The sequence below is a fragment of the Xiphias gladius genome, chromosome 7 (genome assembly GCF_016859285.1).
Source record: "Xiphias gladius isolate SHS-SW01 ecotype Sanya breed wild chromosome 7, ASM1685928v1, whole genome shotgun sequence".
NCBI classification, from domain to species: domain Eukaryota; kingdom Metazoa; phylum Chordata; class Actinopteri; order Istiophoriformes; family Xiphiidae; genus Xiphias; species Xiphias gladius.
Genome location: NC_053406.1, coordinates 4,194,889 through 4,218,375, shown reverse-complemented (window position 1 = coordinate 4,218,375; position 23,487 = coordinate 4,194,889). Strand labels below are relative to the sequence as shown.

General features: G+C 40.8%; 2 protein-coding genes across 4 annotated transcripts in view; both read right to left on the bottom strand.

Moving 5' to 3' along the window:
* Window positions 1-1,867: 1,867 nt before the first annotated feature.
* Window positions 1,868-9,418, bottom strand: crk (v-crk avian sarcoma virus CT10 oncogene homolog). The gene is made up of 3 exons (XM_040130642.1): window positions 8,850-9,418; window positions 7,538-8,127; window positions 1,868-2,970 (listed from the first exon to the last, which is right to left on the bottom strand). Exons 1-3 carry the CDS (start codon window positions 9,067-9,069, stop codon window positions 2,833-2,835), a joined length of 948 nt encoding a protein of 315 aa, XP_039986576.1. The 5' UTR covers window positions 9,070-9,418; the 3' UTR covers window positions 1,868-2,832.
* A 6,660-nt stretch (window positions 9,419-16,078) lies between these two features.
* lrrc75a (leucine rich repeat containing 75A) overlaps window positions 16,079-23,487 on the bottom strand; it is a 54,042-nt gene continuing 46,633 nt past the window's right edge. For all 3 annotated transcript variants that reach the window (XM_040130639.1, XM_040130640.1, XM_040130641.1), the window contains 2 exons: window positions 19,326-19,599; window positions 16,079-17,819 (listed from right to left, as the gene is read on the bottom strand). In XM_040130639.1, coding sequence (XP_039986573.1) covers window positions 17,214-17,819; window positions 19,326-19,599 — 880 coding nt within the window. In that variant the 3' untranslated portion in view covers window positions 16,079-17,213. The remainder of the gene's footprint in view (window positions 17,820-19,325; window positions 19,600-23,487) is intronic.

The window sequence follows — 23,487 nt, the reverse complement described above, 5'->3', positions numbered from 1 at the left end:
CCTGCTTCAATCCAAACCAGTCTGCTTTATGATAAATGTGGGCAATGATTGTCAGGTGTCAACAAGTACATTGAATCAATCTCAAGAGAAAACAACCCCTTTGGGAAAAAAAAGGCAATCTGTACTACAACATAATTTGCCTGGTCTCCTGGTGATACAGAAATGGCAGAGGGTAGAGATAAACCAGTAAAAGAAAAAGTCCATGTTTGCGTGTGCATCATAAATGGACAAGGCTTTAAATAAAAGAGGGGGGATTAAGCGAGGAAGCACAAAGGAAACACAGGCTGATAAGCCCCAGGATTAAAAGAACAAAATAGTGCAAGGTGGCAGCAAGATTATTAATAGGATAAAAACAAAGGGCAGGTACCAAATAACACCACTTTTTCTTTTCTTGGACACATTTGTCAAGATCTGAACACAGAGCAGTCTGTTTTGCTAAGGTATATTCAGTGAACTGAATGGAGAGCACTAATATGAGAAGACGTTACTAACTAACATGATGGACAGCCTACATTCACTCCGTTCAACTTCATTCATGTACATCGCAGAATTAGAACTCATGGTACTGTGACAGCTGGGGGCCAACAGATGTGCCCCCCCCCCACCCCCCCAAGTCAGTTTATCCATTTTGCATCAGAAACCTATCATTCCCTCCCAACATGCAGCAGTATAAAGTGTACATCGAAACCGTTTCCCCCCAGACAAACCCAGCTATGAAGAAAACTACGAAGATACCAAAAAAAACCTCAATATTTTAGCATGTAATGATAATCACATAGTACATCATTTCATAACAATATGTTCTTTTTTCTTACAAAAGACTACTTGGTGATACTTGGTTGTAGGTGATGGGTGGATGGGGGCTGAGGTGAGCCAAGCTGGGAGGTGTGGAGAGTTTGAATGTAGTGTTGCATTTATCTCCACCTCAACAACAGAAGTTTCTCAGGTTCACTGCTGGGGCCTGCTCTACGGTTATAACGACATGAAGTAGATATTAGCTGCTGGTCTCAACTCAGTTTTGTTTTCTCCATTTGATATTTGGTGTGGGGGTTGGATGCTGGACTGGTCCTTGACCTGCTCCTTGAGAACTGTACACCTCCAGTTGACTTAGCTTTTTCAGTTTTTTCTGAGACAAGAGATTCCTCTGTTAATCTTCCCGGTGATAAAATGCTGCAGATGTACAGGCATTTGAGTTTTGCTGCTCTTGTCCCTTCCAGTCTTGGGTTGACCCAAAATAATGCTGCATTCATGTCCAGCAAGAACAAAGTAGATACATACTTTTAAACTAGAAAAATACCCTTTACTTCAACTAAGGTAGGCTGGTAACACGTCAGAGAATATCGTTCTGTCCAGTTTTCAGGACATATCTTTTAGGTGTTGTAAACTCCTACAAATTCATTCAACATTAGACAGGACCCCTATTTCTTTCATTTCCTGAATGAAGATATCACCACCAAGGAGATATCACTCGGGTAAGGGCAAGTTTAGAAAAAAATCCCACTAGCATGAAAGGTTTGAGAGAATAACTGTATGTTGTGTGATGCGACATTGCAAGTTTGATTTGCTGTGCTCAAATTCGTCACTCACTACAAGCATGCAATGTGAAACAAGCAGATCAGGATTAAAGGAATAGAAGGACATTTTGGGAAATACGGTTATTTGCTTTCTTGCTGACAGTAAAATGGGAAGATTGATATCACCCTCTTGTCTGTATGACAAGAGGGTGGGGGGGGGCTAGCCTGGCTCTGTCCAAAGGTAACAAAATCTGCCTAGTTTCAGCAAGTGTCAACAACAATAATTTGATGATTATTTCTCGGCTGGGTAGAGTGACTTCCCAGAGTGGGAGTGCAACTGGTCTCAGCCCCCCCCTCCCCAAAAAAAAATAAAGGTACATAGCCCCTTTAAACCTGTGAATTGTCTCAGTACACTTTGGGTTTTTGTATGGATTAAACAAACAAGATCTAACTTGTTAATTGGTTAGCCTTAGAGGTGGATTTTGTTATCTTTGCACAGAGCCAGGCTTTAGCACGCCATTTCCCCATGCTTCCAGGCTTTATGTGAAGCTAGGTTAATCGGCTGTGGGAGGAAAATGTAATTGAGCTTCTCTTCTAACTCTTGGTAAGAAAGCGAATAAGCATATTTCCCAAAAATACTGAACTATTCCTTTAAACAGTTTGTAATTAAAAAAAACAATAACGTGCCGTAACATCTTAAAACAAGACAAAACATATGAATCAACTATGTTGTTACTCTTCAACTTGTTACTGTATTCCCATCTGACATGAATGCAGCACGAGTGATCCTACGGCGGCGTAAACATCGTGACGGATGAGGATGAAAAACGACACAGTGCTGAGCAGTTATCTACTGGCTCCGACACAGGAAGAGGAAGTGGCTGAACTCTGTGGCGACGAGTCTCCTGAGGAGTGAGTGTTGATAAGGTGTCCACGACAGGGACATGACGAGTCAAGGATCTTGAGGGTGTTGCCATATCCGCAGAACAGGAGACTCAAGAGTATCTTCTGTTTCCACTGTAGAGTATATGACCCATTCTGAAGTCAGTCAGTTAGTCAGTCAGAGCAGGGAGTGGAGGACGGCAGGCATGATTATTCAGAGGGGTAGAAATGGAGGGTGTGCATTACAAGGGTCCAACAAGGGTCTGTTTGTTTTGTTCTCAGTGATTCTTTGAAAACGTACTTGGTGCAGGTAAACGCTGGAGCAGACGTGAGGGAGGAGAGAGCAGGTGAGTGTGTGGAATAGGAAGGAAAGGAGGGAGAAGGGGTGAGGAAGGGTCTAATACTAGTGTCCAGGTTGCGGCCCAGCTTTCTACTCTCAGCTGAGTTCGTCCTCGGCATTGTGCTGGTCCAGCAGTTTGACGTGTGTGAAGGGAAAGTGGCCACGTTTGCCTTTACATTCCCCCTCCCACTGGCCGTTCACGTTAATTTTGGTCACCTTCACCATATCGCCCACCTGGGGAGGGAGGGGAGAGAGAAAAGGCGTGAGAGTGCAGAAATGTATACAGCAGAAATAAAACTAATTAACATGTAGATAATCTACTGTCCTCTCAAATCCACTGTTTTTAGGTTGAGCTGAAAGAATTAATTGATAAATCCACTGACAGAAAAATAATCAGCAATTAATAATTTCAGTTATTTACCAAGGACAAATGCCAAGATTCCAACTGTTCCAGCACCACAAATGTGCAGATTAGTTGTTTTTGTTGGTTTAATATTATTTTAAATGCAATACAGCTGCAACTAACAAATGTTTTCGTCATCGTTTAATCAGCCAATTATATTCCTGATCAATCCTTTCATAAAAAAAAAAAAGGGGGAAAAAAAAACATTCACAATTTCTCAGAGCCACGTTCATGTCTCCAGTTTGCATGTTTTGTCTAACAGTCAAAAATGCAAAGATACTCATTTTAGTGGCATATATGAAAAAGAAAAGCAGCAAATCCTCTCATCTGAGATGTGGAAACCAAAGAATATTTGGCATTTTTTCTTGAAAAAGAACTGAACTTTTAATTGATTGCCAAATTAGTTGTTTATTAATTTTTGGTTGGATGACTAAACCGTTAATGGAATTGCTGGAGTGCTGAATTGAGAAACAGTGGTCACCCTGAGTGCTGGAAATTTGTGCTAGGCATTTCTCAATATTTTTTCTGAGATTTTATAGCCTAAACAATTATTGGAAAATTACTCAAAATGGATTAGTTGATGTGAAAATAATCCTTAGTTGATTTCCACTGTCAAGAGGAAGCATGTATGGTTATTTGACCTGCACAGGGAGAGGAGTGACTGTTCCTGTGTCACTGAACCCGAGCAAACAAGGACTAACAGTCAGTTCCAAAGTTCAAATCTATGTGAGGGATGACTGACAGTCAGGGGTTAAAGCTTTGTGGGCACGCTCAAAGCTCAGACTCTGACACTCTTCCCGGGCTCATATCATCAGTTTAATAACCTGTTACCAACTTCTCACAATCTTCCTTGTGTTACATGTAAAGGCTGGCAGCATTTGCACTACATATATTGTCCTAGATAAGATAGCTTTAATTGTTAGTACCCCTTTTCCGTCTAAGGCAGCCACACAGTGCACACCTAAAATAAAATAAGTAAATCAATTACGATATGTTCGACAGCTGAAAAGCTCTGCTTTTTTTTCAGTGGTTTCCTGTTTTGTTTTTTGTTTTTTAATTTAGCACAGAATAGTGTCCTAAATTGTGTTGCATCACATGTAGGGCTGCAACTAGCAATTATTTTGTTATCTTTGTTAACAATTATTTTCATAATATTTCATATTCTTCAGTAATATGCCGATTCCATTCAAACATTCGGTTGTTCTATAAAATCTGAGAAAACAGTGGAAAATGCCCAAAGTATCATTAAATTTGCCTGAGGTTATGTAATCACCCGTGTCTGTCTGTTTGTTTGTTATTTGTAAGCAGGATTACGCAAAAAATACCAAATCGATTTGCACCAAACTGGGTGGAGGAATGGGTCATGGGCCAGGGAAGAACCCATTCAATTTTGGGGCAGATTCGGATAATTTGCTATGAATTTGAATTTTTTCCTCTGGAGCCTGGTGTATGTTTTTTGACATTGGCCTTGGCGGAGGTCTGCACTCTACTGAGCGCATTTTCTAGTTTTCAACGTGCTTGTTTTGTCTGACCAACAGTTTCTAAATTTGTACACTGTGCTGGATGATATTTGTTGTTAACGAACGGGAGTTTTTCGAGAACAAACTACACGTAAGGGTCAACTATAGATGACATTGAAATTAAGTTTGGAGTATCCATAACCTTTAAGAGATGGAAGAGATTTTAGTGTACTGTGTAGAAAAAAAGACAGTTTGAAGGTTAAAAGAGTAGAATTAACTGATTTCTATTCAAAATGTAGATTTAACTTAAACCAGGTAAAAAGGTTCAAAAACTGCATTTGCTTAAGAATATTCTGAAAAATATGGTTTGAATATTGAATGCTTTGTAGCTGCATTTGTCTAGTAAATTCCTGTATACACAAACTATATATGGTATTTTAAAAAGATGAAGATAATGTTGTTCTGTATGCTTATCTATCTATGGTGATCAGTCACAAGACTGAACAATGGACTATATACAAGGAAACTGCAAATAACCTCCAACACCACAATGATGAAGGCAAGACAGCCAGAAACACTGAGATGAGTAAAGCATTCTTTACTGGAAGAGAGGTGTACGATGTGCTTTAACTTTAATGGCAGACCAAGAGACCAAAACCCAAAGGTATTTTGAATATTTTGAACCTGAAACCCCACAATTTGTTTGTTTTTTTTTCTTGAAAAATAATGAGTAGAGTAACTATTTTGATAATAATTCAATTGTTTCACATCTAATTCTATGCGATCCAAACAGTGACACAAATGCAATATAACAGTATTAACTCAACATGACACTGCTTGCATGCCTTGCTGCTGCTTGTGGATTTCATTAATTAGAAATGCTGTCTGCTGTTTATTTGTGTGTTCTGCGGGTCACTCGTCCCTAACATTGTTGCATTACGAAACAGTTCTAGTGTTGTAATTTGGTGATTTTTTTTTTTTTGTGGTTACATGTCAACCTGGAGTACAATGAGCTATGGATTAGTAATGGCTAAAGCTTTATGCAGCAGATACAAATTCATTAAAAAAAAGTTTCTAATGGCCCTTATGTCGCTCCCGAGGATTGGGATTTCATTTAGGATTTTTTTTTTTTTTTTTTTTTAAACAGAGGGGCTTAAATGTGTACATAGTGAAAAGTATGCAGACCCTGTCATCATTATGTAACAAGCCACAGACATTTGACACATACTGATCACAATTGTTTGTTGATGTACTAAATCACAAAATCTTAATATAGTATATGTAGGGGAAGACAAAATACCACAAACACTATGATGCAATCCAGTAAAGCATAACAAGCTCTGGCCTCACAATCACCACACAGTTGATCCAACACCAATTTGGCTCAGATTCTACAATAAAGTCAACACTAAAAGCCTCACAGTGTTAGTTTTCATGCTCAAAGATTCATCACTTAGTCAATCAACAGAGAATTAATCTGAAAACTATTTTACAACCAAAAATGCCAAATATTACCTATTTCCAGCTTTTAAAATGTGAGGATTTGCTGCTGTTCTGTTTTATATCATTGTAAGTTGAATAACTTGAATAGTTGAGTAATTAAAAGCAATTTGAAGATATAACCTTCAAATTATGTTATTTTTCACAATTTTATAGACCAAACAATTGATTGTTAATCGCAGACGTAGTTTATTCCAGGGTTATTGAGGTGGACTGATTAAATTTGCAGAGGTGTTTCTGTTATTATTTTCACTGCCTTTATCTCAAACTATATACACGGACTTCAAGCTACAGTTTGGAAGTAGAGTTTAAATCCAATTTTATAATGGCCTGTAACCACTGCTACAACTTTATGAGGCTGAAAAGTTTTGTGTCACAGAATTTAGAAAACAGTAATAGAATAAATACATATATGACCACATGAAAGTGATTACATGCACACACGACTGTAAGTTAGTTTCAGTTGCTTAAGATAAAGAGAGATCTACACAATCAGTGGGTCTTCTGAAGCCGACACAAGGAAACTTGAGCTAATTATTAACTGTTCAGTACCACCTTGCTGAGTAACTGCTGGCCAAGTAAAGTGGAGAAAACAAGCTGCCTAACATAGGTCAAAGCCAGAAAAGTCAATCGCAGGTGGGAGTGGTAGAAACCAACTCACACAAAGGATCTACCTGGCATATGTAACTAAGAAAACTTCGAAACAGCAGCAGACTATTGGTTTGAATCCATAATAAGAAATGGACATCACAGATTAGAAAAGTCAAAGATGGGATCTGTAGTGGTATCTTTAGCACTACTGTCCAGCAGGGCAGGAGGGACAAGAGCACGCTCCAACTGCCCTGTCCTCTAGTCCCACTCCTGCCTCAGCTGGACTCCTGGCTTCACAGAGGCTAAAGGAAATGGTCCTGTTCCCAAACACAAACTATTTCCTTCCCCAAACGACCTGCTCCGTGGGAGCCTTGCTCTTGCTTCCGGACAGTGTAACAGTCCAGCTACCATGAGCAGGGAGCAGAGCTTAATGGACGTTTTCATATTTGGGTACTCTGTCATTTTTTTTTACTATTAGGTTAAAATCTAATGAAAAGATTAAGTGCCCTGAACTCAAGTTAATTAACACTACAGACAGTCTTTATACTGGCCAAACTGTACTGTCATTGGACTGATCACTATAGAGGAGATATTAAATGACTAGATTATCTAGAAAACTACATAGGGGGCTGTCTGAGCGCTTTCTGACCTCGATTCCTGCTCAACAAATAAAGAGGAAGAAATAATCAAAAGCACAATAGAAAGAAAGCCAAAGAATGTGAGCTCAGACCTGATAAGCTTACAGGGCTGGTCCTACATCCTTCTTTGCTAAATGTCTCCTTTCCTCCAGCAAATGTTAAAAGGATGCATTTAGTCAAGGAAAAACATCACACATGTCCATATTTACCTCTAAGGCCAGGGCAGTCTTGTCGTAGGCATTGGGCACCCTCTTCTGTATGGCCCTGGCATAGACAGGTCCATTCTGGAGATTTGGGAGAGGGGTGGGCTGGGCGTACTGGCTGGGGTCTCCCAGTAGCGGAGTGCCCGACTGAGCCGCAGAGCCGTCAGAGTTCCCTAGCATCCCCATCCCTCCTGCTGGTCCCCCAGGCACGCCAGGCCCTGCCACCGAACTTGGAGATGCCGGTCGGTACTTCTCCACGTAGGGCACTGGGATCATCCCTGCACGGCCTTCAGAGTTCTGGGCATTCCACCACTGCTCCTCGGGCTTCTCGAGAACTCTGAGAATATCACCCTTCCTAAATGGGAGATCCTCCTCATCGTTGCCGGGGAAATCAAAAAGTGCTCGGACATACTCGTCTTCCAGGCGTGGCGGGGGGCCTCCGCCGGGGCCAACACTGATGAAGGAGGTGTGTTTGGACTTGTTGATAGGTTCTATTAAGGTGGTGGTGTCCAAGTAGTGGATTTTATAGAATTCTAGCAAAGCTGGGAGAGCGTCGAACTCCTGGTCACCAATACGGAACTTCGGATGGACCAAACCTTGTGAAAATAAGGGAGGATGGAAGAGAGTCAGAAAGACTAATGTCATTACTTATCCAAAAAAACCACCCACGTTCAAATCTGGCAGATCTATTTATTTCTTTAACTAAGCATGATGGTGGCGAATTCCAGAATGTTATTTTGCATTTCTTTCCCATTACATATTTGTTTTGTTCCCTCCAAGGAAAAGTCTTAGTATTTTTGAAAGGGCATGTGGAAATACAACAAATATCTTGCTGCTGTTCCCACACAGCAAAAACCCAGCAGAGGCAGGAGACAACGTCTGGTCAGAGTCTATTAAAACCTGCCAATATGGCAGACTTTTGAACATTTACAACTCCTCCAGAGTCAGCTGGTAATTTAGACTCATTTTTAATGGTGCAGAACTCCCCTCACTACAGTCTGCTCTTTGAAAACTCACACCGCCCACCACAGCGTATTTTAGTGACAGAAAGGTGCATCTCTAGTATTTACTGAAACAACGTGTTGTATAATATCTACTGTGTTGCCTGCCTGAGCATTCACGGTGACAGGTAGGTTTGCCTTTTAACAAGCCTACATTAACATTGGCACGTGTTTGTGTGTGTCTGGCCTGCTGTATTCTCCACACAAGAGAGTGAAAAGAGACTATTGCGCATTGCCTTTGGTGCAAGTCATGCAAGAACGGTCACATCAACATCTCCACATATCGAGCCCCTCCAAGCCCCACACTCTTGGCTTACCTGGACCGGATTGTCGGTTGTTGCTGATGCTGTTAATTATGTAATGTGAGACTTTGGAGTTCTCTGATACCGAGAGCACGTAGTCGCCGGGGCTGGTGATGGAGTCCCGGACCAGAAACACGCCGTGCCTCTGCCCCTGCAACAGAGACACAGCCTCCTGCCTGCTCAACCGACCCCAGTACCAACTGCCACGGTCCTCCGCGTCAAAATTTCCAGCCATGATAACCACTCCAAAGCCGAGGCTTCACCGGGCCTTCCCTGCTCTCCCTCCCGTTATCCACAAGCAAAGCCTTCAACTCATACAAAAACTTTAGCGCCTAGAGCACGTTTAGTAAACAGGCGACATCCGCAGTTAGCCGTTTGGGCATCAATTCGCCGATACAGAAACTCAACCACGATATAAAAATGACTCTTATTTGGTTTATGACCAGAAGTCAGCTCTATTAATCATACAATACGCTTTAGCAGCAGAATTTCAGCTATAACACAGCGGCCGATAACAACTAACTTCAAAAACTGAAATGGCGGATACGGGAAAACAAAAAAAGACCCCTCTCACCGGATGTGACGTAGTAATTATGTGCGCCAGACGCAAAAGTGTCAAGTTGTAAAACAGTAACATAAAACTTCCGTTCCAAGCGACACAATATAATAATACTAATAATACAAGCCTAGAATTATCAGATCAAGTCTAAATATGTCAATCTCATTTGTCAAATCTTGTAATATAACGTTGGTGTTGTTTATCATCCAAAAAATAGGTGTAATCTTTCTTTTTGCAAACTGACAAATTTGCAAGGTTCTATTTTGGCGATAAAGTCGGCGAACAGCTTTTCCTGTTCGGGCTAGCTCTTTTTGACTTGACGGCCCTGTCCTTCTTCATGTCAGTGGGTTGTTGTGAAATCTAAAAACTGCTTCGTTATTGCGCCAGATCATCTGCCGTGCTGTAATTACACTGCGGGCACATGCACCTCAGCTTCTGATCCCAAAAGCATTTTGAAGCTCTCCAAAATATATCTAGCACATTTAACCCAGTGAATAATGGGTTGGTTGCACTTTGTAAAACTGGCCATTAGATGTCGGCCAAAGACTATTAAAAAAAAATCCTTAAAATTTTCAATATCAGCGTTGTCATACATAACTATATTGGTTTGATACCCAGCATCAGAACCTTAACGCGCAATAAATAATCGAACAAATAAAGAATGGACATTTTTAAAATATGAAAAATACAGGAGTTATTCTAGTTACACACAGAAAGCAAGGCACTACTTCACTGAACCAAAACTATGAACACAATGTATTGACCGCATTTATGCTATGTTCACTATATACATCTCTTGATACCACCTTCCACTAAGGGAACCCTTTATAAAGGATTTATAAGTAACTAATGCCTTTGTCAATGTTAATAAATCATTAACATCATTAATGTCTTATAAATCAGTTATAAGCTGTTAATTGGCGCAATGGTCTCCAGGTTGTGGGTGCTGGTGATCTTCCTCTCCCATCCCAGTTGCTTTGTCTTTTTTAGCTCTTAAATCCATCGTGAGGCCCCATGCAATGGATTATTTGCAGCAGGGCATCCGGATCAAAATGTATTCACTAACTTAAAGAAATATTTCAGTAATCTTTTGGAGAATATATTTTCTTTGCTTTCCTGCCAAGTGTTAGAGGAGAAGATAGATACCGGTTTCATGTCTGTGTGTGAGGTATGGTAGTAGAGCTGGTGCGTGATTAGCCTAGCTTAGCATTAATACTGAAACCACCTTTAAAGTTCATTAATAAACACACTGTATCTAGTTTGTTTTTATGATTTGGTAACCATCATTGGCTTTTAACACAAGCATTTTTAGTTACAGATGATTTTACTAGTATTGACTTATTAGTGACTTGAATATTAATGACTCACCAGCAAGAGAGATTTATCACAACCTAGATACTCAAAGTTGTTCTTATTAATGCTTTGGTTTGTTACAACTTATAAACCTGCCTAATCAGAAAGGACACACTTTATATGTATGGAGAAATGTCTGAGTGTTGCCTGAAAATATTAGTGGAAGTTTGGATCAGTGCAATGTTCCTAAATTTGGGGTCTGGAAGTCTGTAATTCATCATGTGTAAGGGGTGTAAGTGAATCACTGATAAACAGACAGGCGAGGTAAACTATGGAAAATGAAAAGCTCCACTGCAATAATACTAATATTACTGGACCATTTGAAAGAATGGTGTACATGTAGGACTTTTACATTGCGAGATGCAGTACAAAATCAAATGAGTTGAAAAAAAAACAGTAAAAAGCAGAGATAACTCTTTTTAAAACTTAATACTACTACAGCGTGATGGTAGGTGTAGTGGTGGTGGATGCTCCTCCACATTGAGGTCTGTATGGTTTGTGCTGCTCTCTTGGACCCCACACTGGATGTAGCTGACACCTACAATCTGAACATTTGCTGTGGATAACAGATCTGGAGCAGTCATCACATTCAAACACAAAAGTAAAACAAGGCAGGGTATTTTTTCATATCATAGAATTTATTGGTTAGATCCATGGCATAACAGAGAATGTAAAGCTTTACAATTTCACCAGTATATGAATCCACAGAGCATTCGTTTTGTTGTATTATCTCAATAAAGTGGCATGAAAGAAAAAGATCCATGGGAGTTTTTGGAACAGGGGAGTGAGAGAGGAAGATAGTGTATAGAGAATAATTCAGACGTATACTGAAGAGAGAGAAATAGGTACAGAAGAGGAACTCGTGGAGAGAGAAAAGATCCAAGACTACAGACACTCATGCCTTCAGACTCACATACCCTGTTTCTTTTTACATCTCACAATGTACCATCAGAGTTCTTGAGCAAGACACACACAGCATCGTCACATCCTCTGGTCATTTAAAGCATTCATAGCCCCTCTTGCTATTTGAGTCCAAGGTGAACACCCACGGCGCTCACCCATCTCTCGTCTCACTGTAACACATGAAAGGACTAGTCATGCTGCCATTGGTGACGAGCAGAGAGAGCACTCCGGGAGCGAGATCATCACCGAGCTATAGACATGTGACTAGAATCTATTAACACAGAATTGCGGTGGATGAAGTAAAGCTGAGTGATATGGGAGATTTTGGTCAAAATTCTCATCTCCTACCAACAGAAGGGTTGAAGCCAGTTTGCAAATTCTTTATGTATATTTATATTCAAGCATTTTACAGACAATAAATTCAAAAAGAACTACAAGTTATTCAGTGTTGCTAACACACTTTATTCTTGTCAGTATGGAAACAGTATTTTATCCCTAAAATGAGTTCTTGAAACCTCGTGAATGATTTTAAAAAAGCATGTTCATTCATACTTGTGTGGAATCAGATCAAAATGCTGCATGAGTTCAGGTCGAATACTTCCACAAGACAAACAGCTTAAGATCAAACTGCACTGAATCTTTTACATCAAAGGCTAGCAATGGACCAAAGGTATCAAATCTAAAGCCTACATCTATGTTAATATATGAGCCTAATTCCAGTTGTGATCTCTTTGCTTTGATTTGCAGTGACCTTAATATTAAAGCAGTCAAGTACCTGGCTTCAGCCCATTAAAAACATGTACGCCTATCTCCGATCTCCACTGCCCAACTCTCTCTCTGCAGTCAGGAGTCCTGTTACAGTAGCATGCAGAAAGCCACAGCAAGCCTGAGAATAGAGTCTACAGCCTTCCACAAGAGTCATTGGTGTCGCAGGGTCAGACCGCATCGAGTCAGTCTAACCCTGAGAATAGGGTCCAGATCTCTAACTGTATACTGTCCATAAAACCAGTGATTCACACTGACCAATACTAGACGGTACACAAACGTTTACAGTACAATCTGGACTCGCTGCACAATGATCAGTATTTGATGTCCTTCCACACAACGGCTTCGAATATTGATAATCAGCGCGGTTCCCAAGGACCAATCTTCTTCCTCCTGCAGGCTAGTGTCGATGAGGCACCAAGGAGCCGCTTGCTGTATGGAAAGCTTTCAAGTGGCATGTGTATATGACCCACATATTGTCAGGTAGTCGCCTCTGAGCACATCAGCAAAGTAAGTTATCACGATACCTTCACTGACAAACAGATACTGTACAAGGTGGGTTAAAAGACTTGGCTGCACAGACTTAAATGCTTTACATGGACTTGTAGGGTTGGAATGCTTTTTTTATATTATTTTATAAATATTTAAAAATGTATAATAAATTTAAGGTTGATTTCTTTATGCAGAGTTGTTTTCCAAAACAGTCTGAGCATACTTATTTAAAATGTATTAATTTACTTTCAGTTGGTTGGTTGCCTTTTTTTTTTGTGCCATTTTGCTCAGTATGAATGGTATCCTTTATTTTGATAATGGCATAACTCCAATCAAGTGATTTATATTGATCAAGCTCTTCTCTAAAAATTCTTCATTTATATGTTTATTTTTAGATAACACACAAAGGTTGTAGAGATTATTTTGGTAACACTTTATAATACAGCCTGTAATTTACAGTGTAATTTATTTGTATCAATCAGGTACCAATAAAATACTTACTGGTTCTTACTGGCACTTAAATGTAGGTACATTGGAGGAAAACAAGACTATGTGGAACAAGGGAATAATGATGGGGAATTTTAGAGGAAAGGGGAAATATATCATATTCTAGGTATTTTTGTAAATTCTGGGAACATACAGGGTACAGTACTGGGAACAACACCGATGTTTGGGAACAATGGTGTTAACAAGCCTGTTTTCACTGTGTAATTAAAGAGTAAAAAGGGGAGAAGCCACACATTATATTACAGCCTGTGTACCTGGTTCTTCCTGTGTAATGTAAAATACATGTTGACGTTTCACTTATTAACAAATGTTAATAAACATTATTTTACAGTATGAAAAGAGGAGAGGCTGGACCCACGCTCGAGCGATTTACTCTCATGTCCTCTACTTCATTGTATTTTTTGGAATGAGGACAGGGCAAGAAATGCAGGCATGTTCATCCAGCACTGCAGCACGTCATAACAGGTAGGCTGGACTAGAAAACAAACATACCTGTAAACAACCCAGCAACCTTTTGCAAATGCACAGCTATGGAAGGCATCTATAGTCATCTGGGGAGGAAAAACTATAACACAATAAAGTCATGCAATAATAAAACATATAGATGAAGGTGGATCGAACATAGGTAATCTTTAGAAAGGAACACAGCAAGAACCAGGTATGTGGCTGTGATATCAAGCTCCAACCGTTACCCCCTTTTTACTCTTTAACTACACAATAAGGAAAATGTTATTACCCCAATTTTCCCCAAATGTCAGTTGTGTTTCCAGTACTGTACCCTGTAGGCACCCAGTATTTCCAAAAACACTTAACGTTTTAATTTATTTCTTCTTTCTTCTAAAATGCCCAGTTGTTGCTCTTTTTCCCAATAGTCTGGTTTTCTTCCACTGCACCTACATTTAAGTACCAGTAGGAACCAGTAAGTATTTTATTGGCACCCGATTCATACAGTGAAATTACACTGTAAATCACGGGGTGTATTATAAACTGTTACCATTATTTCTTGCTCATCAGAATGTGGTTTCAATAAAATCTTTGTACTAAGAGAGATAATAGTTGTGCATGTGATACTGTGGGAAACTGGCTGTCATTCAGTACAATGAATACCTCTGCTACTGCAAAGCAATTGTCAAAATAAGTAACAACTACAATATTTTAAAGGGATACTCCAATGTTTTAGCATTATTTAGTATGGAGAGATAGATAGAAAAAAGGATGCACAAAATTGAAGCAGCAGAGTCCGAGATGTCCTGACTTTTAAGGCCTCAGCATACTCTGTCAGAACTGCTTGTCACACGGTCGAACCCCCTCCTTGGAATTGGGGGTCGGTCTATGTCCGACCATTTCTATAACCTTCAGAACCCAACAATAAGACTTTCACACCCACTTCATGCCATTATTGGCTAGCTGTGTGGAGGTGTAGAGGTAAACAGGGTTTGAACTTGTCTATCAAGTTTTCTTTCTTCATTCTTTACTGTCTTTTCTGTCACTTTTCATATGAACAACCAAGTGCAACACTTTAAACGTCTTTAGCAGCAGTTTTGGTTTCCCCCAACAATGGCGGAAAGTTCTGCAGAGAATCTCTTAAGAGTTTTTCCACGTGACTTACCATCTACGATGTCGCCACTGCTGTTCTCTCTGCCACGGCTTAACATCAACAACATGGTAACCTGCTCGAGAGTCGCTATGGCTTCTGGTTACGCCTTCCAGTGGGGCCGTTCGCAGCTGCTGTGAAAACGTTCGCCTTTCCGACGTGGTCAGACAACGCATCATACAACTACTTCTGTTTCATTCCGCCCAGTTTGTAGCTCAGGCTTTCTGTTAACTGAAGCCTCAAGTTTGATATGAAGACCCTGATGACATCATCAGGGATATTTCTCAGACTCGGGAAAACTCCTCCAGAGCAACAGCAGACATTATACAAGTGTTTCCATAGGCTGAGTAGTACAACAAGCAAGACTGAACTTCATATGTAAAATCAGTGGAGTGCCCCTTTAAAATATACACTAACATCTGTACATAGAATAAAAAACAGTAATAGCTCTGTTTTTACATGATATTCATCACGTTTTTGGCATTGTTGTATCCCATGAATTATACTGCCTTGTGTTTCTGTTATTTTGTACAACCCCTACAGTCAGGCATTATTCCATACAGCCAGTGATCCAAGGGACCTCCATTATGGAGTCAGCTGAGGTTGCTGGGAGATTTGTGACGTAAATGCGAGCCCTCAGTACATCAAAAAAAGCCTTAATTTTTAATGGCACAAATGGCTCCAAGGGTGAATGTATTAGTGCATGGGACAGCTGTCCAGGGAAAAGTATACTGTATATATGCACTTATTCATTTTTTACTGCTTTAGGATGAGGTTTTCTTCTTCAGGAGTTAATGTTCTCTGTCTCAACAAAATCCTCCTTTCCATAGCAGTAAAACCTTTCCAATCAGCGCCTTGAAATTATTTCATTATAACAAATTAAGAGTCTGGTTCAGCTTTTTCACAGGTTCGAAGCATTACTCATGTACACACATATTACTTGGACTATCCCAGACCACAAAAATAATATGAATCCTTGAATTGAGAGATATTCCCCTTTGAATAGCGGATCTACAATCTAAACAACAACCCCAGGACAGATAAAAACAATATATATTTATACATATACTGTACATCCAAAAATACGGTTTGTTTATTAAAGCTTTGCAGGGATTATAAGTGACACATGGAGGGAAAGCCCCAGGTGGATGAGAGCTACATACTGCATAAGGATATCTGCGGCCTATACTGTATATAAATAAAGCACTGTAAGCATGTGATGCACACTAGTTTACAGTACTGTGGAGTGACACATGACCTGGATTATGAGAAAAAGGCTACTAAATATTTCAACTTGATACCCCGGGACTTTGGGACACATGGCAAAAAGACCACCAAGCCGTCTTCCCTCCATTACAGGGCACCTTGTACTGTCGTCACTCAGTTTTTGTACAATCATCAAGGCCTTTATTGTGTTGATTTCTTTATACGTTGTTTACTGCTATTGGTTTCAGCTGACTAATTTCATCTTCAGCGCACTTGTCCTCCCCTAAAGGACTGTGCATCTGTTCACTTCTTAAGTTAACAACTGATTTCCACAAATCTGTTGGCTTGACTTTTGATTCCTGTCTGTCATCTCATCCATCTGGCCAGCCATCGACGTGTGGGAGGGAGATACTTCATACATTTCCAATGGTTTTTGGCAAAAACATTTTTCAAAAGGTTCAAGGGCCCTGACTACTTTATATGAGTCTCTGTTTCTGTATTTTCTGGTCTCTTTTGAGCTCTCAACACTTTTAACCAGTATTGGGATGTATTACAGGCACATGTAGGTATTACCAGGGTTACCAGGAGGACAGACCTGAATAAAGAATAACATTCTATACATAAAAGCCTCATGTGATATAATTAATCAGTTTATTCTATGTATAAGCATCCTTAGTCTATTTGTACTTGAAACAGCAGACAGTTACGATAAAACAGACATCCTGTTGGGGATTGTCTTCTCATGTTACAGTCACCAAGAGTCACCTGGGTACAGCTGTCACCCTGCCAGTATCTGAATGCTGCGGTGGCTGGTCACAAATCAGATCATTGGAGGGAGTATCGATTGGCACGTTCATATGGATCACATCCTTTCAACACTGCAGCCTGTTTGACTTTGAGCGCGCTCAGTTAGCCTCTGCAGGAGTCTCCTCTCGCGTCCTTCCACAAAAGACTTGATAAAGGAGGGGAAATATGAGCAGAGTGGAGCAGGGAGCAGCAATCAGGTCAAGTGGTCTGATTGGTCGGTCAAGTCATCCTCCTCCACTCTCACTGGCTCAATTGCTCCAGAGGAGTGTTGTGACTGGCTAGAGTAGGACAGACGGGAGGAGCGGCTCTGCGTGTCGTCCTCATCCTCTGCCATCACCGCCCTCCTCCCTGGCTGCTGCTGTTTCCTCTCTGCCTCCTTCTCCCCACCCTCCTCCCCCTCTCTCCTCCCCCTTCTCCTCCCCACTTTCCTCTGCTCCTCCACGGTCCACATGCTCTCCTCCTCGTCCTCCTTTCCCTGCACCTCCCTGTCAAAGTCCAGCAGCTCCTCCATCATTTCCTCTATCTCCATCTCTCCGTCCAGCTCCTCCTCCACCTCAGACCGGAGCTCGCCCATGCTCTCAGTCCGGTTCGTGTCATCTGTCTCGTCCTCTTCCTCAAGCCCCCTCAGCCTCTCAGGGGGGTCACTGGCCTGACTCTCTCCGAATTCCAGGATGGTGGGCAGGTTGCCCTGCTTGGGGCAGCGCTTCCTCAGGCTGACCAGGAAGGGCTGTGGCAGGGAGAAGATGTCCACGTTGTTGCCAAGGTCAATCCATGTCACACTAGGGAAACTTCCTGGATCCTAGGGTACAAAATATCAATATACTGTATTAAAATTATCATCACCATCATCTCATCTCATGCTAATTAAATCTCCAAAAACAAATGAGATCAGACTGTCCACATCTACCAGCCTTTACACACACTTGCAATGCAGAAAGAGGATCCTCCATCCATGACAAATGGAGCTAAAATCCTCAGTGTTTCTGCCGACCAGTAGCTAACATAGCTGATAGTTCCAAACATTTGGCTGCTGGATGCTGGTTGCAAGACAGTTCAGACTCCATGAAAGCAACTTGCAAATCCCCAACTTCTCTAAGCAAATTGAAAGTCAGTGGCCTAGGGCTCGAGGGCACCAACCTCGAAACACAAGGTCCTGAATTTGAGGCCGGCAGGAGACATTTGCTGCATATCTTCCCCATCTCTCTCCCCTCTCCTCCTTCCATCTATCTACTGCCAAGTCTACAATAAAGGCATAAAAATACTTAAAAAAAAGAAAAGTAGAGAAAGAAATGATGGTCTCAATAGTTTAACTTATTACGTGTAGACTTTTTAAAACTCATTCTTGGCTTTTTTTTGGCACTACAACCAGGTAGCGCTACAGAAAGATTTGAAAATAAAACTTTTAGAGTCTTTCCACTGCATGAACCTTTCTAGGGAACCAATAACATTTTTAGGAATTTAGGAACTTTACCTACATTTTGACCGGAGGCACCAGAGGTAAAATTTTGCATCTTTCCAGGTGCCAAAAAAGCCTTTGCTCTGGGGGTAGAGCTTTAGAAAGGAGATTACTTTAGACTTCAGATTCATGTGTAACATCCGTTTAGGCATCAGAGTCACAGAGAATTAACTATAAAGAAAAACATGACAACTCTGAGTTATTTTCTCGTGTGAAAATGTTGTCCCAAACACTTCCGTCAGACTAATTTGGCTAATTTTCATGGTTCTTCAGATGCCGTGGAAACATAGATGTGCAAATGTTAGTTTAGTCCCTGACTTTAGTTCCTGTGGCTCATCAGTACCTAGAACTGTTCGGTAGAAAATGGCTAATAGTGACTTTAATTTTACTTATTTAACTGTTCTGTACTATGAAAATATAGATTCATAAATAAGATATTAAGGCCAAAGAGAATATATTTGGGGACAGGTAGTGGTTTGTCCCAGATCAGCACCCCCCTGGGATCCCTTTTTTTGTGCTAAATTTGGGTTTTGTGGCTCCTTTGGCTTCCAGGATCTGTGCTATCTGTGGATAAAAAAGTCTGCGGATTCTAACAAAGACAAATGGTGGGATGAGTTAAAAGTTGATGGCAAAAAACTGTTCTCTGAAATTGTTCTCCAAAATGTTTTTCCTCTTTAGTGTGGACAAAGATATAGCCCAGTGAGACAGGTGACAACATTCTTTTTAACAGAAAGAAAGGGGTCTTATTTTTTTTACAGTAATTACACTAAAGTAGTGCATTACTATATGGTAATTACATTTGACAAATTTGTAAAAAAAAAAAAATCCAAACGATAAAGACTTTCCAACCTTCAGGGCATCCGTCAGCTCCTTCAGAATAGCTCTGGTCAGCCTGTTTCCGTTCATTGCCAGGGTCTCCAGGTGTGGCATGGTGGCCAGCGTGGGTAGGAGCAGGAGGAAGGCCTCGTCCGTCAGCTCGGTGAAGCCCAGCTCCAAGCTGACCACTGTGGACGCATTACGCTGTAGGTGTGCACCCAGACGCTCCATGTCTCGAGCCGTTAGAGGGATACCGGACAGATCCAACGCCCCGCTGGATGGAGGGGCTGACAGCACCGCCTTCAGACTGGAGAACGATGCATGAAGAAATATTAGTGCCAGTGTGTTTTTTAGGTCCAGCAGTGAGATTGTTGGTTTGTAGCTAATATTATGTTTAACTTGATAAATTGTTTTTCCCCATTTTTAGATAATTCTCTGTACTGTTCATTCATTTACTAATAAATGCCAAGAGCTCATTACCTTAAATTTTCATAGTTTTTCATAGCATTATTATACTGCACGTGAAACTCTTTGGGTGGTTACTCATTCCATATCTGAAGCTGCACATAATAATTCTATTCAATAACCTCACACATTTACACTCTAAACAACCTCCAAATAATCATAATAAACCTGCAACCTCACACTAACAGCGTGGCAATGTAATGTTTCTATTTTCACACTTGTGCCTGGATTGGCCGCAGATTATTCACAATGCCTTAAACAATAGGTTGCTTCACTAACTATAACAGACCTCGCTGTTTCTCTCTTTGAATACTTGTCCTGATGTGTGCAGCCAGTTGCAAGCAGACCCACTAAATGTTACACCCTGACCCACACAGACACTAGTTCCAGCTGGTAATAATGTAAATTATGGGGGACAATAAATGCTGTATTTTGTAAATGATTTTTACTGCTGGTTAGTTGTGTTATCGGGATGTAGAATCACGTGTGACATGGAAATCAGTTACACATTCATTATTTGAGCACTGAGTAGAAGTTATGACCAATTTAACCAGTTATAAAGGGATCTCTCACCCTCTACTAAAAATAAGCCCAGTGGGGCGCCTGCATTGGCGGAGAATTGAGTGAGCCGAGCACAAAGGGCTGATCTGGGGTCTGGTCCATAAAACAGAAAAACTGAGATCAGAAGTTTAGTTTTTCCACCTTACAAATGGAAACAAATCTTGTAATACACACGGGACATGAGGGCCAACGCCAATTATCAGCCACAAATAACATACACACGCACACAAGGTGGGATGCCTCATTTAGGACAAAGGTTTACTGAGAAACAAGCAACTGTGGTACAGACTTGTGGGATTCAACTATCATCATCAGTTGACAGCTGAATATTATTTATTTATTCACATACCAGAGAGACTCCAGTGGAATCTAGGCCAGAGCAGCCCAAAGCAAAGCAGTGAACATGGGTCAAACTTCGCCATACAAAAAAAAAGTTTTACTCACTTTCCCCAAGGGTCACACAGATTCATCTGTCCCTATGTTATGTATTTGGTTTGAATTCCGGGGGAACAGCATGAAACAGCCTGTCAAACTCCCATTCTACCAACACCAATTACTTTTTCACAGCAGACATTTTGAGTTGTCATAACAGGAAAAGCACCAAGTATTACTAACAGGATCGACGACAGCTCTGTTTTATTCACGTGTCCCAGGATGCCATGACAGTGTGACAGTGAGCCAGGGTGCACAATATCATGAGCCTGAATTCAGAAATGAACTGAAATAAATGGAATTTATCACATCATTAATCTTATTATTTACACCTTTGCCTTTTCTGCTGTATAACTGCAGTATTTTGTTGGTCTTTCTGAATGAAGGGCAGGTTAATGGGGGGCTGCCTTTGGCTTCTCCTCTGCCTTCCTGTTGCCAGACCTAATCCTGTCCACGTAGACCTTGTTTTACCCACTTGTTGAGTCTGCCTCTGGGTCTACTAGACTGGTTACCAGAGACCAGTGATGGAGAAAGTATTGAAATATTTTACTCAGTACCGCACATCTCCACTAAAAGTAAAGGTATGGAAGAATTAGTACCAAGATATATTTAAAGTATCGAAAGTAAAAGTACTCATTATGCAGCAGACTGACCCTGTCAGTGTTACATCAAATTTCTGTTTCCCTGTGACTCTAACAGAATGAAAACAATAAAAAGAGATGCATGTGCTGTCCAGCTGCATTTCTTAGCCCCTGGCCTTGACATGACCGATAGCGTGTTAACAGTCTGGATACTGTAGCTCTCATCTGGTTTATGCCCCTTTCACATTGCTTTTGTGTTTGTGTATTATGGTCGTTCCTTTCTGCGATGGGATTTGAAGAAGTCTTTCATGAACCACGTAGTCTGTGATCTCATGTGATCTCAACATGTTGCTGCAGTTTCTTTTTCAGTTATTCACATCTCCAGTTTAAATGTGACTAAAACAAGACTCAGGTAGAGGTTTTCTACATCACTTTTAAGGTCAGGGCGGGAACTTTAGCTACAAAAAAAAAAGCAGAAGAAAAAGCAGTAAGAAGGTTTTTTCCCCTCCAGTCCCTTCCCCCCGCATCATTGTCACCACGACTACCTTAACACACTTCCTGTGGGAAAAATAGAAATTTAAGGGCAAACAGGCTGTTCTCTGGAACATCAGGATGAGCTTCCACTTGAAAATTAGCAACATGAAAAACAGGTGAAAACACAAAGCGAACACAGCATATGACCATGTCTGGTACAAGGTTAAACCTGCACTAATTTGAGTTTTGCTCACCTGAAGGAAGCAGAACAAGCTGAAAAAAAGTTTTTAATCATTATGCCCTTATAAAGGTGATGAGGCTAACGTGTTGGCAAACACTGGGTTATTTAAATATCTAGCAACGCAGAGCAACATTAGCGATCTTTCAGAGTTGTGTTTCTGGCCACATGTAGAATATAAGTTCAATATTCACTCTCCTTTTATATCTGTTTGCTCCCCACCAACTCCTGACGGAAATGTTCAGCTCCCTACCTGCTCAAACTCACCATACACCATCCTAGTGCTGTACAAACCACATGTCTATTAATCCGCTGTTGAAAATAGTCCCCAACAAATGCAGTTTGCTCCAATGAGCAATGCTTACTAAACATTGTTACACTATTCTATGTTATAGGAGATTATTGAGCCATTAAAAAAAATGTTAGCTATAATTATCAAATGAAACCATACTGTATATTTGTGAGGTCAGAGATTCACTAACGGGCTGAGGCTAAGATATTGTGGCAAAATGTTGCTAATGTTTTGATTAATCAGAGCTTCATCGGCATAAAGCAGCACTAACAAACATAAAATTATACATACACAGTTCAAAATGATGGCAATCTTTAATGGGGACCAAATGTGAAAGCCATTGGCTATGGCAAGGGGAAAGGCTTGGGAGCTTGGTCCCACAGTCAGGGTAGGGATGTCAGATATTGTTGAGAGATGGACTAAACACATCGTTGGCTCTGGTCCTTTCATGGAATTTGTTGATAAGAGAAATGTTAAAATAACACCAGCCCTGCACTTTCAGTTAACTTTGGTACAGTACATCAAAGGGCAACATTTATATGACATTTAATATTGTACATAGTCCTTTACAAATATAATAAGGAGTATCGCTCTCCCATAAGATTACAGAAAGCGGGTCTTGTAAAGTAATGTACATTTTTTGACCACCTGTTTCTCATATGGCTTATATTTACTATTAAAAACTTTCCGACAAGTAACTTCTTGCAAATAAATGAAAATGATCTGAAAAAAGCGCCTTGAGGCTGATGAGGCTACCCCTCCGTGTCTGGGTAAGTGGTCTAAAACCGCTTCCCACAGAGGCCCTGGAGGGTTGTGCACCAACCCAACCCTATGCAGCGGGCCATTTCCTCCTCTCTAAGAGAAAGTGTGCTAATTAGTTAACACAGCTGGTACAGCGATGCCCTCGGCTCTCTGTTACACGCTGTTTGAGACCACTGATCTTATCGTTACAGCTCATATTCTCCTCCCGTGCTTGGCTGCTCCTCCCCTCTCCCGGCCCAGCTCCTTCTGTCTGGACTAAGTGTTTTTCTGCTTTCAAAAGGAAACAAGTGGCTTTATATGATTCCAGAAAATCGAGTTATACACATCTCAACCTGCAGACGGTCTCCGTCTGATGTGTTATCAGCATGGAGAAATGTCTGGGGACCTTCC